Below are 17,485 nucleotides of genomic sequence, written 5' to 3' on the forward strand. Positions count from 1 at the left end.
ACAGGCCATTAGACATGTGCATACTCAATGCAGCTTACAGTTACGGCTAGAAGTTGATTATTATGCTCTGGATCTAAAGCCGTATAACATCCCCGCGGCAATGGAGGCAACATGCAAAATATTTGTCCTACTCACAGATGAATGAACAGTTTTAACATATTTTAACATAACAAGCAGCAGCTGTGCGAACAGAGATGTACCCTTTTAGTTTTGTCCATAGCCTTCAGTATTGAGATGTTCAGGTCCTCTAGGGCCGCAAGGACGTTTTCATATTCACCAAGGTGCTGAGAGAAGTACTCTTTAAAAAACAAGAAAGGGAATACGTTGTTAGGGAAGAGAGCTCACGGCCTTGAGATAAAGGTTGTCTCAGATTGAGGCGGAGAATATGCAATGTGATGTAAAATACGGAAACGTTAACTTACCACACAACTCATCAGTGTCCACGTTACTGTATAAAGACAACAAAAAAAAGGATAAATTAAAATTCAGCATGCTTCTAAAAACCTTTGGAATACATGAATCATTTCAGTGTTGCAGAGCCGTTCAACACTAAACAAAGTTTGGAAACATATTGACAACATAAGTATTTGATATTAACCAGCTCTGACAATGCATTACATTTAGCTGCAGCTTCACGGCATGGGAACAGACCAGAGGGCATCCAGAACGGGCAGGCACTCAACCCACATGAGACAGACCAGCCCAACATGACCTGACAAGTGGACTGTATCCTTAAGACTACCTTTCCTGTGAGACAGGAGTAAGCTACATCGGGGCTGTATCCGAGCATGTGCGTGTATGTCCTGAATACGTGAGCTTCTCAGCCCCAGACAACTCTGTAAGAGGCTTTCATTACTAATACAGGACTGACCGAGCTCCTTCTCTATGGCCTTTACATGAAAGTAGCAGCAGTCTTTGAAGAAGGGGACGCCATTCAGCTGGGTGTGTGGTCTCTTACATCAAGTCTGTAAAGACAGTAAAGCTGTGTGTAATCTTCCGATCAACACTAGTGAAAGACATCTGCAGTCAGACAGCAGGCAGTATTCCCTCTGCCACTCCACCGTCGGGGCACCTGCGGCCCCAGCTTGTTCCGCTGACATTTTAAACACATGTTTCCGATACGAGGAGCAAACCCTGAAACATTTTTACACTGAGAGTCTACAGAGCAGTAGAGCAGTAGTGGCTTTTATGGTTATATTCTGAAAAGCAAGTGGGTAGCAGACTATCACATTACTGTTGTGATCATGAAAGTATGAATTTTCCAGACACCAAAGGCAGTGGTAGTCATGAATAAGACAACAATAAATCAAATAAAACAAAATCAAATAAACTATGAAAAATGCTTGTTCTCTACTTTGAGTTAAAAGTGAATGATTAACTTATCTGATGTGTGCGTGTGTGTGTGTGTGTGTGTGTGTGTGTGTGTGTGTGCGTGTGTGTGTGTGTGTGAGTATGTGCATGCATGCTTTTATACGACATTTAAGGAGACATTAGCGCAGTTGGTAGAGTGGTCGTTAACAGTTTGATTCCTTCTGGCCAAAAAATGACACCCAATGTCCAATTCCTCCCAAGGAGCCAGTAGGCGCCTAGCATGGGTGCTTTTTGCCATTGGTGTCTGTATGTGTGAATGAGAAGCACGGAGTGTAAAGCCTTTTGTGTAGCTGTGGTTGCTGGGAAAAGTGCTACAGTATATAAATGCAGTCAATTTACCTTGAGCGTGTTTGTGTACATACAGTACATGTGTGAGTGTAATATTTTCAAAGCAATAAGCAGTATCGATTAACACTTGTACTTTCACAACCATGCCTCTGAGCTTATATGTACTGCATAGAACTAGCAGTTCTCACTAATTGCCTTGCAAATTCCGCAGTCTGTGCATGCAGATTGCCCTGGCTTAATTTCTATGGATAAAGGCCAAACAGACTTGAAAACAACTTCTGTTCTTTTCCCCCCAGGCACCCGTTCCTCACTTCTTCATAAATGTCACAGCACATGTTAAATCAAGGCACAGCCTTCACTTAAGGTTTATAATTTAAGTTGAGGTGGGTAAGGAAAAATGGTACCGGAGCTTGGAATTCTCCTATGATACTGTGTCCATGTTTATTTCACAAACATGTCGAAATAAAAGCAAAGTTAGATTTCAATGATTGTGGTTTGGTTTCATAGGTCTCCTCAAAGAATCTTACCATTTCAATGTAGATGTTTTTAGAAGCCTTCCTCTTATAAGAAAGATTAAATAGAAGTACTTAATCAGATGCAATTCATCATGTGCAGTTTTATCTTGGCACATAGAATAACAATCCACTCGGAATAACAATCCACCAAATAACAATCCAAACCACTCTAAAAATGTAAAATAGGATATTATGAGCAATCAGAATTCTCTTTTCCCAGAATGCTCAAAATTACAACTTCCCTGTGAATAGCTTGTAAAAAAAAATCCATAATACATTTGCAACCATCTTCCTCTGGTTTGCACTGATTCCATCTCCTCAAGGCAGCTCAATGTCTGCTCCTTTCTTGTTAACGGCAACCCTGCAGTAACCGACTGCCGCCAAACAACAATGATTGTGCTACCTTTCCTTCAAGAAGTAGAGTTAATTGTGTCAATAAGAAGATACTGCTGTTTATGAGCCAGAGCTGTGTGTATCTCTACAGTGGACCTCAATACTTTCTGGAAAACAGTCACACTGAACTTCAGAGCATATTTTCCCAGTGCCAATGACACATGCAACAAAGCACAGACAACAAAGAGAAACACTGCTCTGTGCTGTCAAATTAAGGCCCTGTCAATTGTATGTTTTTGTAAGATCACTGATGTAAACGTAAATATAACGGAGCGATGTTTCTGATGACTCAAGTTGATTACTAGCCTTCTGCGTTCTGGTGCCATTTCACAAAGTCTATTTCAAGCAGCTAAGTTATTTGTCAGTGTGTTTCATTATTTAGGAGAGTGCGCAGAAAACATTTTCAAAGGCAATTCATACATCTTTCATTGTTTTTTCTGCTTCCCAGAGAGTGGGTTCCATATTCGTTTCGGAATTCTGAGGAGAGGCACTTCCAACATATGGGTCTCTCCTGCAGGTCGTACAGTATTAAAAAGATGAGAAGCTATTATTAGATTTCCCAACCACATGAAAAACAAGAGAACTTCAGCAAAAACTACAAAGGGCCTGGAGTATCTGCTTGGGAAATTGCTGCCATGGAAACCAGGATGACTTGAGTGACTTGAGTAGCATCAGACTACACTTAAGATATCCGCCTAACAATGCGTAGCATATGATAAGTACGTACTCAGGATTCCTGTGTGCCAATGTGACTTTTAAGTTTTTTACATATTCGGTAGAGCTTTAGTGTTTAAGATTCAAGAAAAAATGTGTCCCTTTCTTTATCAGTACTCCATTGCGATTGCCAGTGTAATGATGATTTATTTTTCATAATCAATATTGCCACTTACAATTCATGCTGAATTCCCAGTGGTAAAGGAGGAAGTACTTTTCCTAATTACAGTACAACATTTCACAGAGAAATACATCTTTGCTTCACATTCCAGTACAAATAATAACTCCTCAAAAGAATAACACTTGTCCAATATATTTTAAGCATTTGTGCTTGGCAGGCACTCTAAGACCCCTTTTCTCCTATGCACCACCATTTTGTATCTCAGCCATCCAGGCAGATAAGGTTGGCTCTACTGTTTATCGTGGCCCACCAGGCTTCTTTCACTGGGGCTGTACTGAATAACCAATTGAACAGTCATCGGAAGAACCAAACAAATTCCTTTCTTTCATCTTCTTCCAGTTAAAATGGAAATCCTGACTCCTAAATCCTAAGTTCTTAAAAGATATAAACTATTAATGAGATCCAATACAGCCCACTGCAGCGCTAATGCACTGCTCAATGGGAGCCGCAAGTCCCCTGTAGGTCTTTCTTCAATACATGACATAATCTGTGAAATAGTCATCTGTGATGTGCATAATTCCCTCCTACCATTGATTAAGACATTGATGATGATGATGATGATATCAACACTGTGAATTATTTTAATATTTATGATGATCCTGATGTTCATGACATTGACAAAAATGATAGGTGATGATGCTGTTTATCATGATATGAATGATTATATTAATAACATGTTGATGATGGACCTGCTATTCATAAATACATTCATTAAGATGATGATGGTGTTGATTATCCTATATCCTATATATTGATGATTATGTACTTTTGATTATATTGATGATGATGATGATGATGATGATGTCCATCCATCCATCCATTATCTTAACCCGCTTATCCTGAACAGGGTTGCAGGGGGGCTGGAGCCTATCCCAGGATACATTGGGCGAAAGGCAGGAATACACCCTGGACAGGTCACCAGTCCATCGCAGGGCACACACACCATTCACTCACACACTCATACCTATGGGCAATTTAGACTCTCCAATCAGCCTAACCTGCATGTCTTTGGACTGTGGGAGTACCCAGAGGAAACCCACGCAAACACGGGGAGAACATGCAAACTCCGCACAGAGAGGCCCCGGCCGACGGGGATTCAAACCCAGGACCTCCTTGCTGTGAGGCGACAGTGCTACCCACTGCCTATGATGATGATGTTCATGATGATATTAATTTAGATGATGAACATGGGGATGATACCACTGCTGATACAGAAAATGATTGAAGGCTAATTAGGAGAAGAAGGGGACAGTCATGGAGGACATTGCAGGAATCTACAACCCGCACTCCCCTGTCAGCTGTGTGGTCCACGTGTGCTTGCTGTCTCTTCCCAGCGCTTCAAGTTGAAAGCTCACTGTGGACCTCAGTGACTCATAGAAGATATTATTTCTAGGATAGGGTGATAATCTGAGCAGCAGCTCAATGCACAGTCCATCAGCCATAAAAGCAAGCAGTTCAACCTTGCAGTGCAAACAAGAAAAACTCATTCCAACTCTACAGAGGATGATCAAAGGGTTAGAGATGAAAACAACCCATTCTATAAAACCATCTTTGTGAAATTCTTTGGATTTATTCAATAATTATTTCCATATAAACCATATTCTTGGGAATTTCTTTATACAAAGTACAAAATGAAATAGCAATGCTCCTGAAGAAGTAAATATATCAGCAAAAAGAAATAACCTCCTACAACACAGTTCCCCCATAAAGGTGTATTGGCTCATTAGATTCTCCATCTTAACTTCCTGCAAAAAAGTAAATATTCCGGAAGGTCACACATCCTATGATGAACCAAAAGGCTACTGACTGGTACTAATCTTACAATAACACCGTGTTTCCCAACACTGACAGTGTTCAGTACAGTTCAGTCAGGGTTGCAGCCTTCACAAATACAGTGACCTCAAACCCACAGAGTTAATCAAATTTGGACTTGATCTAAAATCCTCATGGCATTATTTCCAATGTGCCACATACATACTCTCGAATGTCCCTGTCATTTCAGATAACAGAGGTAAGAAATCATCAGCCCTAACTTGTGATTGGGTTGGAAATCATGGGAAATGAGGAAAACAAGTGGATGCTATTTTAGTAAAGAGAGATGCAGAAGCAATATATGAAAAACGCTTTCCTTCAGTAGGCTATCCGACTTTAGGTTCACATACGCAGCAAACGGTAGTTAAATTTAACACTCCAGGTTCATCCTGATGACTAATGAAATTTTGTTCTGAAGGAAATTATGGCCAACTAGACACTGTTTATATTTTCTTAACATAATATATGAAAAGCAGTTTTATCTTTCTGCTGTAGCCTGCCGAAAATGCACTGAACCATTTAGAACAAAAATTATTTTACAGTAGGCTATCATTACAACACATAGGTACTGGTCCAATCACAGTCTGGACTTTTCATGTAGGTTAATTCATAATATTTATCCAAGTATTTTTGAAAGTTTATAAATTCGTTTTTGAAAGAAGTCAAAAATCTTGAAATGAGAAATTAATCTTTCACTTTCATTTTTAATATTTATTTTATGTTTATTTTTATGAATACAGTCCTTTCCAAAAGTATTGGAACACCAAGGCCAATTCCTCTGTTTTTGCAATACACTAAATACATTTGGGGTTGAGATAAAAAAGATGAACACAAGACAAGAGTTCAGAATTCCAGCTTTTATTTCCTGGCATTTACACCTTGAAGTGTTGGTATCAGACCACAATTTGTAGGTGAGCAAAAGTATTGGAATGGAGAGTATTATGAAAGTAAATAACACTTAATATTTGGTAGCATATCCCTTGCTTGCAATAATTGCATCAAGCCTGTGACCCATTGATATCACCAAACTGTTGCATTCTTCTTTTGTGATGCTTTTCCAGGCTTTTACTGCAGCCTCTGTCTCCTTTGTTGTTTGTTTCAGGGGGGTCCCTTCAATCTCCGCTTTAGGAGGTAAAATGCATGCTCAATTTGGTTAAGGTCCGGTGATTGACTTGGCCAAACCTTCCACCTTTTCTCCCTAATGAACTCCTTTGTTGTGTTAGCAGTGTATTTTGGGTCATTGTTGTGCTGCACGATGAAGTTGCTCCCAATTAGTGTGGACACATTTCTCCGTAAGTTGGGGGACAGAATGTTTTTGTAGATTTCTGAATTCATCCTGCTGCTACCATCATGAGTTTCATCATCAATAAAGATTAGTGAGCCCACTCCAGAAGCAGCCATGTAAGCCCAAGCCATGACACTTGCTCCCCACGGAATTTGCTCGTAAGGTCCCTCTCAAATGCCAGTTGAATCAGCTGTGCTTTCCTCTTGTGCAACATGCTCCATCTGTGCTCACTGAATACATTTTTCAACGTTGAAAAAGAGCTCTCGCAAGTTGTCGTGCATGCTCCAAATGTTAATCTCAGCTTCAATGTCATCATCACAGTAGGCATTGCTGTTAGACCCGGAGTATCTATCCAAAATGTTCAGTGTAGTCCATTTTTCTTCTCTCGATCGGGCAATTTCAGTCTGTAGAAACTGGCATGTCACAGAAAACTCCGTTTCTACAATATCTCCCGAGATTAAGTCCAGCAGTGGTTTCACCTTTTCCGTAGCCGTAAGGGTTTCGCTCTCTGGAGAGGGACACAAGGACTCAACAAGTTGGCTGTTTTGTTCATTAAATCTTGTTGACATTTAACCCAGTACAGTGTGTGTCCAGAGTGCTGAAAAACAGTATTTTGCATTCCACCGCATAGCCCTCCTTGTGTTGGCCCACTGTTATTTCGATCACTACTCTGTTCAGATTACCACTCACAACTCTTTGCCGTTTGCCTGGAGGGGGAGTGTCTATGTGCTTCTCCCATAACTCATCAAACTGACAGTCACATTGCATTGCAGAATGTGGGGACTGCGGATGACTTGGATGCCAGTGTAGAGATCAGTTGCTTCAGTCTGAAGTAACTTGTTAGGGGGGTTGAGTAGGCTGAGGACCTTGTGGACCATGAAGGCAATGAATTTGAAGCTTGACTCGGAAACAGCTTTCAATAGGCCCACGGCCTCAAGTCGCACCTCTGTACCGAAGGTGTGGGTACTCTCGATTTCTCTTACCAGGTGGATGATACTGTCAAGAGATTTTATTATGGCACTCACAGTTGCCAGGTGACCAGTCCATCTCTGTTCAAGCAATCGTTTCAGTTTCTCTCCCATATATTGCGCAGCCACAGTTGGCTTCCAGAGAAACTTGTAAAGGGAATTACACACATTGAAGAAGTCATGCAATGCACGCTCAGATGACATAGTGTGCACTATGACTGAATGCAGCTGGTGGTTAAAGCAACAAACATAAGGCACTTCCCAATTCAGCTTGTCCTGCACTAACTTTTCCACGCCCCCATATTTACCAGACATCACACTGGCCCTATCATAACATTGACTAAGAATCTTCTCGGTGTGAAGGCCAATATTTATTAGCTCTGCCAGGACCAAGTTAGTCAGCAATAAAGCATCACATTCTTTAGCCATTGCCATCGATAGTCGAGCTCACAAACAAGGTTGTTTTCGCCCACATAACGGAGTACAATTGAAATATTCTTGCACCCAGGTAGGTCTTTTGTCCCATCCACTTTAAGTGTGTACCATGAATCACCTATTTCCTTCACTATTTCCTCTGTGATTAACTCACTCACAAGCCCAATTATTTTGTTCTGGATGTCATGAGACGTGTATGTGGCATTGCGGGGAATTGTGCTTAAGAACATAAACTTCCAAACACCAAGTTAGGTCACGAACAGTGTAACATTCATGACAAATAAAAAAAAAAATACTTCCAGATCAGCTTTGGTTTTTATGTGTGTGTAATGTCTAATTCCTTCTGTTATTAAATGTGCCTGGTAAAACTCAACAAAGTAGCCATTTAAGGCATCTCCTTGTTGCAGTTTTCCTTTGCTATTCTTGGAGGTTAATGCACTTAACCTCCTCTGTAACTTTTCTTTTCCTACTACAGTGTTGAAAGAAATGCTGAGGATTACATTTAGTAACTTGTGCAATTTACCTTTCAAATAGACTTTTGGCTAACCTTAGTTCTTTTTAACATTAGCATGCATATTAAAATATTCAGCTTTATTACTCTCAGTACTGTCCTTTTTTATATATCTTATATGGTGTATTATTTTTACTCAAACTCTTATGTATAGCTTTATTCATCCACTGTGGAGACTGCATTTTCCACTTACTTGTCTGCACCATTGGAATGAATTAAAAAAATTGGACAAATCCCCTTTCATATTTCACAATGAGCATTCTGCATTGTTTTCTCTAAGCTATGTCTAGGCAGGTTTCCAAAAAGGACATTTGGAGACACATGGAAACAAAATGATATTATGGGTCTTATGACAGGTAAAATACTGTATTTTGCTTACTAAATTATGCAACACTTTTTATCCGGAAAAAACATTTTTGCACTTCCCTGTCACCCTCCCACTACCTCTCACTCTCCTTGTGCTCTCCTCAGATAGCAACAGGTTGAGAAAAATATACTTTAAAAATAAGTATAATAATCACAGTAATAACCTCTTGTATGCTTATATATTCATTGAGGTCCAAATCTCAAAAACAGTTTTTGCCAAAGCATAACAGTCCCAACATGCATATTGAAAATGCTATGGTTTCATTATGCAGGCAAAAGAATGCTGTGTTGTTTTATGAAAGCCAAACAAACATTACACTGTTGGAAATGTAATTTCATTAGCTAAAAAGCTTCTCATTCATTTCTTCAATACCATACCGCTAGCCAGTTCTAGGCTCAGCTGCAATTATACTGTATGTTTTGCTCACGGCTGAGGATGATGCAACTGGATTACTGATACTGATCAGAGATGCTCATAAGTGGGATCTTCTTGTTCCAGAGAGCCTATATAAAACGTAGACAATTGCATTCCGATGTACAAGTACTTTTGTAGTATGCAGCGGTGAAACAGACAACAATCATACTTCCTCCAGAGAAATTCTACATTAACAATGGATAGTCCATGCATATTAAAAGGACATGCATTGTTCTTCATTTACATCATTAACAGTATTAACACAGTGACTGTATTATTCACAGCCACCCACTTTGCTTTGACAGACATAAAAAAATATTGCGGCACAATTTCAACAGAATGCTACACTCACTGCGTACCTTGTTCGGGAAGCTCAGCATGGTGTTTGAACTATTAGTAAAAGGTATACCTGCTGCTATCTATTATAACTCTGCTGCATTCAGCCAAGCTGTTTGAATTGCCTTGAAGTGAGACAATAGGTTTTGTGTCTTGTTTTTAAAAGCACAGCTGATCAATTTTGCTCTGAAATGAAAACGCATTGGGTTTAAAAACAGTGTAAAAGCGAATGGAAAATGATGAGTTTTATTGAATATAAATAACCTATACAGTAATTTAAGGTCACTTCCGTAAGGTAAGTAAAGTCACCATAGCAGAAGAATATATTTGTAAAAGATTAAGCAAAACTAATTTATATGTTAATATTTAATGTTTGATCAAAGCCATCACTTCTTTCACTGAACAAGTGGGGTCCAATGAAAACATGTTTCAACAGTATAAAGATAGACAATCACTACAGAATGTAGTTGTACCATGACATGCAAGGCACATTATGAAATAGCAGGCCACTAAACAGAATGATCTTACTCTGTGTTGTGAGTGTCAATGGTGTGGAAGAGCTCCTGCAGTTCATCTCCACCCAAGACTCCATCGGAGAAGTAGGCCTTGAACTCATCAAAGGACAACTTGCCATCATCTGAAAAGAGTACAGACCTTTTTATGACATCACCAAGAAGAAAACAGCGGGAGACACTGACAATGTTCAATAAGGGACCCAAACTACCACAATAACACCTGTGCATCACACAGGTCAATAAATCTATGTTTTCTCACACACATTCATTTTGCAATTAGACGTGTCAAAGAGAAAAAAGAGATGGGAGAGAGATAGAGGCAGAAAGCAAAAGAGCCGTGTTATGTTTCACACTTTGTTGGGGTAGTGCTGTGCAGACCTTTCACTGTGTTTGGCTTCAGGCTGTGTAGAGAAATAGCTAATGTTTATGTATGTGTGAGAGCCAGAGCAACTGTGCCCTATTGCCATTTCCTAGCCTCAGTCACCCTGCGATGACATCACCAAGTCTGGGTGACTGCAGTGGAAAATGACATTTTGATAAATCTACTGACATGAGAACTGATACACTAAAGAGGTGGCTAATACCCTTATGCTTCCACTGTTCACAAATATCAGTATGCATACGTGATGCACTGGATGTGTTAGGTATAAATGCATGAGCAATGTCCTTAAGCCCTGCACTGTGTATAGAAAAACGCTACAATCAGGATAATAAGTTCTCAGCATGTTTTGACTGAGAAACAGCGTGCATAGAGATGAAAGGCAAAGAACCCAGGAGGGATAAAAATGACTTTGATCTGAAAATGGAGAGGTCAGCTGAATCACCACTCACATGTAGACTGAGCAAAAGACCTTTAACACATGCTTTGATGCCACGGTATGCAAGATCTGTCTAATCACAGCATTCTAAGACGGGAATAATTCACACTCGAGTAACACAGGAGAAATACTGAAAAAACGCACAAAGCTAGCTGCAGGACACTTATAATCCCTTCCTTGCAATGTGACTTTCCAAAACCAAGCCAGGAAAGGCATGCTTAGTGTTACCCTGATGGTATTTAATGTGAAATATAATATTTACTCTGGTTATTTTCCTAATGTTGTTCGTATATTTCTCTGTGCATTTCTGAGTGTATCTGGATTCCTTTAACCCCAACCCAATTCTTTTCTAGCCCTAGCACTTTTCCCAGCTCTTCCATTAATACTAGATATATCACCAGGCTAGCTGAGTATGTTCATACTAAATATGAACATATCCTATATGTACAGTTGTTTCTGGCACCTTCAATGCACTGTTATGGCTAGGAGTATTAATTATAATTTGCTGTAGTACTATTGGTCTTATTCATATTTTGACAGTACTTCTGTAATTCTTTTAAGTTGATCTGGAAATGTAAATAAATGATGAATGGTTGCACATGATGAAACAAAGGTGTGGAACACCATGAGAAGCATAACATTAAATGGATGAATCAGTTGACCTGCTATGTCTCTATGACTTTTAGGTCTGAAATTATGGGTTGATAGGTCAACCAATTCAATTAAAAGAAATAATAATATGATGATCAAATAGGCTCTAGTCCTTATCTTTGTTGTGCAGGTAGCAGTTGAAATTGTACTTCCCTCTAGGGTCTTTCAGCGCACTTATCCCTAGTTATGGGTCTGCACTTTGTTGTACGTCGCTCTGGATAAGAGCGCGTCTGCCAAATGCCATTAATGTAATGTAATGTCATCCATCTTAATGTGATGCTTCTTATAGTGATCCATTATGTGGAGGTAAAATATTTCCATGTAGATGATCCGATGATAACTACTTATTTTGCAAGAACTAAATATTTTTGCTTAACCACATAAGATTTTCTCAGATCATGGGATCATGCTTGCTCAGAGTGGGGACGATAATGAAACCTCCTGGGCACCGTCCTTGCCCCTCCAGAGGGTTCAACGATAAAATCTGGCAACCTCGTCCAATGTCCCTATTTTACTTGAGCAACTGCCATTGCGCACTGTGCCATTTGCTCCTGCCGTCACACCTCCTCCACCACAGGTTCTCAGCACTGGGATGTAGTTGCCTTGCGCCATGATGACCTGCTGAACTTGGCTGACGGTGTCTTTGGTGCATTGTACTCCTCTGCACGGCTGGAGACAGGACGTTTCCGGATCCCTTTAACATAAAGCCCTGCACTGTTGAGGCACCTGGAGAAACCTAGCCATTTTCTTGCTAAAGAGCTGATCACCCTCTCCAGCTTGTTGAATTTGGCGATTAGAGCCTAAGAAATAGTTAGCCAACTCATCAGGCTGGGTAGGAGACCAAAGTGAACGCACCAGAGCTACAATTTGCCAGGCAGAATGGTCTCGTCAATGCTCTCTCAGTTGGTCTAGTTGTTCTGTGTCCTTGACAGTACCGTCATACCACCATCCAAGACCTTTGACTGGATTCTCATACACCGTTGGTATAGGCTCTCCATTTATATGGAACCAATGGTCAGACAGCCCCCCCTTCATGATGGAGATACTCCTGGATCTACTTGGCTTGATATTCATCCAAGTCCACTGGATGTACACCCTCAGTAGTCACATAGTGCATGCCTTGGTTGCAATGAGTGCAGTCATGTCATCCATGTATGCTCTGATGCTCTGGGAGTCTCAACCCAGGTGTTAACCTCTCTCCTCTTACCACTCATTGTGATGCCCTGATGAGTACATACATGCGTACGGTGTAGACAAGCAGGGAGATGCATCCTGCTATGACTTCCAGCAGTTGCCATGCTGTGGTATACTCTGTCATCTTCTGGCATAGCTGCACATCCTGAAAGTTTGTCATGATAAGGTTGCTAAGGGTTGTCAGGACACTGAAGATATCAAATGCAGCCCAGAGGAGGTTGTTAGGAATTGAACCAAAGGCATTGACGAGGTCCAGGAGCACAATACAGAGATCTCTTCCATCCATTCTGGTTGCTTGGATCTAGTGCCAGATCATGCTTGAGTGCTACAAGCATCCAGAAAAGCCTGGAATCCCTGCCATCACTATGGACGTGCCAATTAAATCTTTGAGAAGAAGATCTTGCCTTCAATGTTCAGGAGGCTGATTTGGTGAAACTGATTGATGTCCGCGGACTCCTTTTCCTTTAGGATCAGGATAACTCCTGCTCTCCGCCAGGTTGTTTTGGGATTGTTTGCCTCTGCCAGATCACCTCTACCAGTCTCCACCAGAACCGCTGGATGTCAGGAGCATTCTTGTAGAGCCTGTATGGAACCCTGCTGAGTCCTGGAAATGATGAGGCCCATGCCTGACAGACAGTCCTCTCCATCTCACTCCACCTAGAGGGACAGTCGTCTAGCTGGTGTTCCGGTGTGTGGATTGGTGGCATGTCAGGTAGGATTTTTTCAGGTGAGCTTTGAGGTCCTTTTTTGATGGCGTTATTGTTCGGGTCTTCTCCTTTGAGAACAGCCCCTTCACAAACTTGAAGAGCTCTTTGTAGAAGTTGGACCTTGTCTGCTCCTTCCTCCTGGTGTATCTGCCTTGTATGAGGCTTGTCTTGCAGCCAACCAGGATGTGTTTCAGGGTTTCTGACATTGGGCAGCGAAGGCACATGGGGTCTTCACCCAAGAACCATTGGTTAAGGTTCTTGGGAGATGGTGGGACATCATATGTAGCTAGTGTCACGAATGCTCTAAATGTCTGAACTTTTATAGTGGCTTCCAAAAATTCGTTTTAAAATACATTTAAATGACTGAATAATTTAAAAAAATGTTTTGTTGTTGCCTAAAGACAACTAGCAAGTGTCACGTTCAACCACCATGTTAATCCCTTAAGATACAAAATAAAGCTATATTCAGTTAAACAATACATTTTAAGGGTGAAGGCTTGCTATAATGTTGCTTGCGCCAGATGTTACTGTGATAGACAATTCCAAATAACTGCTGCTCTCACAATGTTAGGGATAATAAAATATGGATAAAACTTTGTCTTGTTTTCGTAACTTGTTTTCTTACTTGCAGAAAACAGAGAGGAGCTCCACCCATCATGGATATCATCATTGATAACAGCCAATGGAATAACATTGATGGTGCTAGAATTTCAGGAGTATCACCAGGAAGTATCCACCAATCACTGTCAGCCTTGTTACTGTTAATATACTCCATGATTGTTCATTTCTCTTGTCTATGAGTACAGGAGAATCACATCAATATCGCTATTTCATATTTCCTGAACAATGTGTGGAAGTAATAATTGAATTGATGTAGTATCGGAATGCATCATCGATATTATTTATTTGTGCACAAAAAACTGATTCTAGGCTGCGACAATGTGAACCCTGACCTCCGGAACTACTTCAAAATATTCTTCAGTAAACTCTCTCCTGTATAAATGCCTAATTGAACATTAAATGTACCATTAATATAGCCTGAAATTAGCCACAATTCTGGCAAGCCAAGGTTTAAAATGTACATTTTATTGGCTTTACCTCTGTCCATCATTTGCATTTTACAATGGGAAATGTGTATGCGGTGGTTGTACTTCCCACTATACCTGTCTGCCTAACAATGTAAAAGTATCAATCATTTGTCATTGCAGTAGAGGGATGTAGCCAATCCAATGTTTCCATGACAACAGTGAAACAGTGTTCATTAGTTTGAAATAAAAAGGGTGTTAATTGGGCGATTATGCCTGCCAAGGAATCCTTTCCCCCGAGCTGGCCCAATGGTTCTGGTGGCCCTAAACAAGAATGTTGTTGTGGCCCCAAAGTGCTCCAAGATAAATAACACCCACCTGGTTAATCCTGGATGGCATAGGAATGCTTGTGCCCCCAAAGGACTGCATAGCAGCCAGCTCTGCCCTTCACCCCAGGAAATGCAACAGTAAGTACAGTAGTACAATGCAAATCAGTGGTGGTCTTACCATTTTTATCGGCTCTTCTTAATATCTGTAAAATAAATAAGAAAAGGGCTCTCATGAAACTTGCACATCTTCAAAGAACAAAATACATTCAATGCCCTGCTAATAGTCAAAGGCACTACAGAGTTGCGTTATTTATATCCGACAGTGGACATGAAAGAGAGAACGATGGCCTCGTCCGCTTTGAAAACCCTGGCCCTTCGGTCACCTGCTCTGTGTCATCGTCCTGAAAGGGAATCGATTTGTCTCGCATGGGTTAACGCTCAATAATTAAACACAACATGTTTACATAGACAACACTCAAGGCTGCTCTTCTCTTTAATGGACAGTGCAAAGAAGTCATACAATGTATTTTCGAAAGCAAGGTGAAAAACAGTGTCTGTTTTTTGGAGGACTTGTTAGGGTGGTCCTGATTATTCCTAAATACCAAATCAGAGCTAGTCATGCATTTAAAAATAATCCCTTCATCTGATTGGGCGAGGAAGTGTGATTGACTTGCATGTTGCCGCAGCACTTGCTCATGATTGCTGCCCATGGGTAGAAAAGAAAAGGGAGGGCCAATGAAGGCTCTCTAGCACTTCCTCCGCTCATCAGATTATCAGTTTTTCATCAAACTGACACCACTACCCCAACCCCTCACCAACGAAGGCAGTGACAGCTGAATTAAAAACATCCTGTGTTGTATCTGCTCTGCAATAATACCAGCTCCAGGGGCTATACTGTGGCTTAGCTGTTGTACTTCAGTGATTGTCGTCTACAGATGGATGCCATCCTCCAGGGCTCTGATGTCTGCCACATGAAAGATTTCCAGCCGTGAAACATCGACCACATATTCATTACAAACGTGGCACAAAAGACGCCTCGTGGGCCATGGTCTGGGCTTAGATGAAAAAGAAAACATGATGCCCTCCCCATTCAAGACCTCAGGATCTCAGGAGTTTTTTTTTAAGCAGTAAGACAGTAATGTGCTTTGCAAAAGATTACATCCAAAACAGAAAAAAAAGAAAAACATATTTTGCCATGCTGTGATGATGATGGTTCAGCTGCTTCCCAAGAAATGGGAAATGGGCCCACAGCTCATTTTCTGTATGCAAATATACAAGCCGGATAAGGATATGCGTAGGCTACTCTGACGTACGTTCTTGCTATAATTGATATCCTTGAGTTTGGAGTGTAGTGCTCTTTGTCTGAAGTTTCTATCCCTAAGAATTAATGACAAATCATGCAGGTGCTTTATTGGGAACAACAACAGCAAAGAGGAAATGCTGACTTCATAGTCAGCATGAGATCAGTGGAACAGTGAAACAGGTAATAGTCTCATTTATCTGCAGTCCAAACAGTCTGGAATCTATTGGAAGGTTTCAACCAATTTACAGTTTCCCATATTGTGGTGTTTTCACACCTAAGAGCCAGAACTATAGTTCAAACATAATAAGATTCCCATTCTCACACCAGTGGCTATCCAACCATTAGGCTAAATACTGTAGGGGGCCAACAGTGTCAGCATGCACTAATCCTCATAAGTACCCACATTCCAAACGACAGAATACAGCCACTATACATTTCCAACAGTGCATTTTAATATAAATATTTTTAAAACTGCAGATAGTCAATAATCTTATTGGCCTGATATCTGATAGTAATTACAGTAATGCGGATGCTTATATTCGATAGGGTTAAGATAGGCTATGGATAGGGGATAGGGGATGTCTGACAATCAATGAGTAGTTGCCTTGAGAATGCTGGTAAATCGCATTCATTCAATATAGTAAAATCAAAATACCAATATCTGTGTGCAAACGATTAAGCAAATATGCCCCTCAACTACATTTGATTCCATATCAGCGATCAGAATGACCAAAACATAATTAAAGCACTATTAACCAAATTTTTCGTAATTATTACTATTTAAAATAGTATTATATTAGTTAAAAACATGATTAATTGTGTACATGCCATGGTATATGTGTATCGTTTAGAAACTGCATCAATCTCTATGTATCATTTCACCCTACATGTCTGATGTAGAGTGAAAAGGAGATTATTCAGAGTTGGTAATCAGCAGGCAGAAATGAAAGGTCAGTACTGTCAAATTAAGTCAACGTTCCAAGTGCGAAAATGATGGATCGGACTTGCCCCATTTCTTGCTTTCTGATTTTTCATCCGACAGGAGGCTACATTCACAGATTTGAACAAGATTGGATCAATTTCGCGGGTTGTGTGTTTGCCTCCAGCATATTCATGTAAATTGCAGATACCCATGAAAATTAAATCGACCGTGCGTTTCTTACAAATAATACCATAGTCTCACGCATTCCATCTGTTGCTCTCCGTTCTTCAGTAAAGCCCATTTGCAACGAAATTTTCGATATTCCCGATAAAGCTGAAATAGTTACGCATTTTCTAAATAGTACCCCCAATCATAACAACTACAATTTATGGGTAGTTTCATATACCAAAACCTAATCTAGGCATGGCTAC

General features: G+C 40.4%; 1 protein-coding gene across 1 annotated transcript in view; it reads right to left on the bottom strand.

Moving 5' to 3' along the window:
- The window catches only part of necab1 (N-terminal EF-hand calcium binding protein 1), a 38,867-nt gene that overhangs the window by 20,877 nt on the left and 505 nt on the right, over positions 1 to 17,485 (bottom strand). Inside the window, exons 2-5 of the mRNA XM_061255184.1 lie at positions 15,008 to 15,032; positions 10,119 to 10,227; positions 423 to 448; positions 201 to 298 (exon numbers count right to left, since the gene is read on the bottom strand). Of these exons, the coding sequence (XP_061111168.1) occupies positions 201 to 298; positions 423 to 448; positions 10,119 to 10,227; positions 15,008 to 15,032 (258 nt within the window). The remainder of the gene's footprint in view (positions 1 to 200; positions 299 to 422; positions 449 to 10,118; positions 10,228 to 15,007; positions 15,033 to 17,485) is intronic.

Source organism: Conger conger, chromosome 9 (assembly GCF_963514075.1).
Source record: "Conger conger chromosome 9, fConCon1.1, whole genome shotgun sequence".
In the NCBI taxonomy this organism is placed as follows: Eukaryota; Metazoa; Chordata; class Actinopteri; order Anguilliformes; family Congridae; genus Conger; species Conger conger.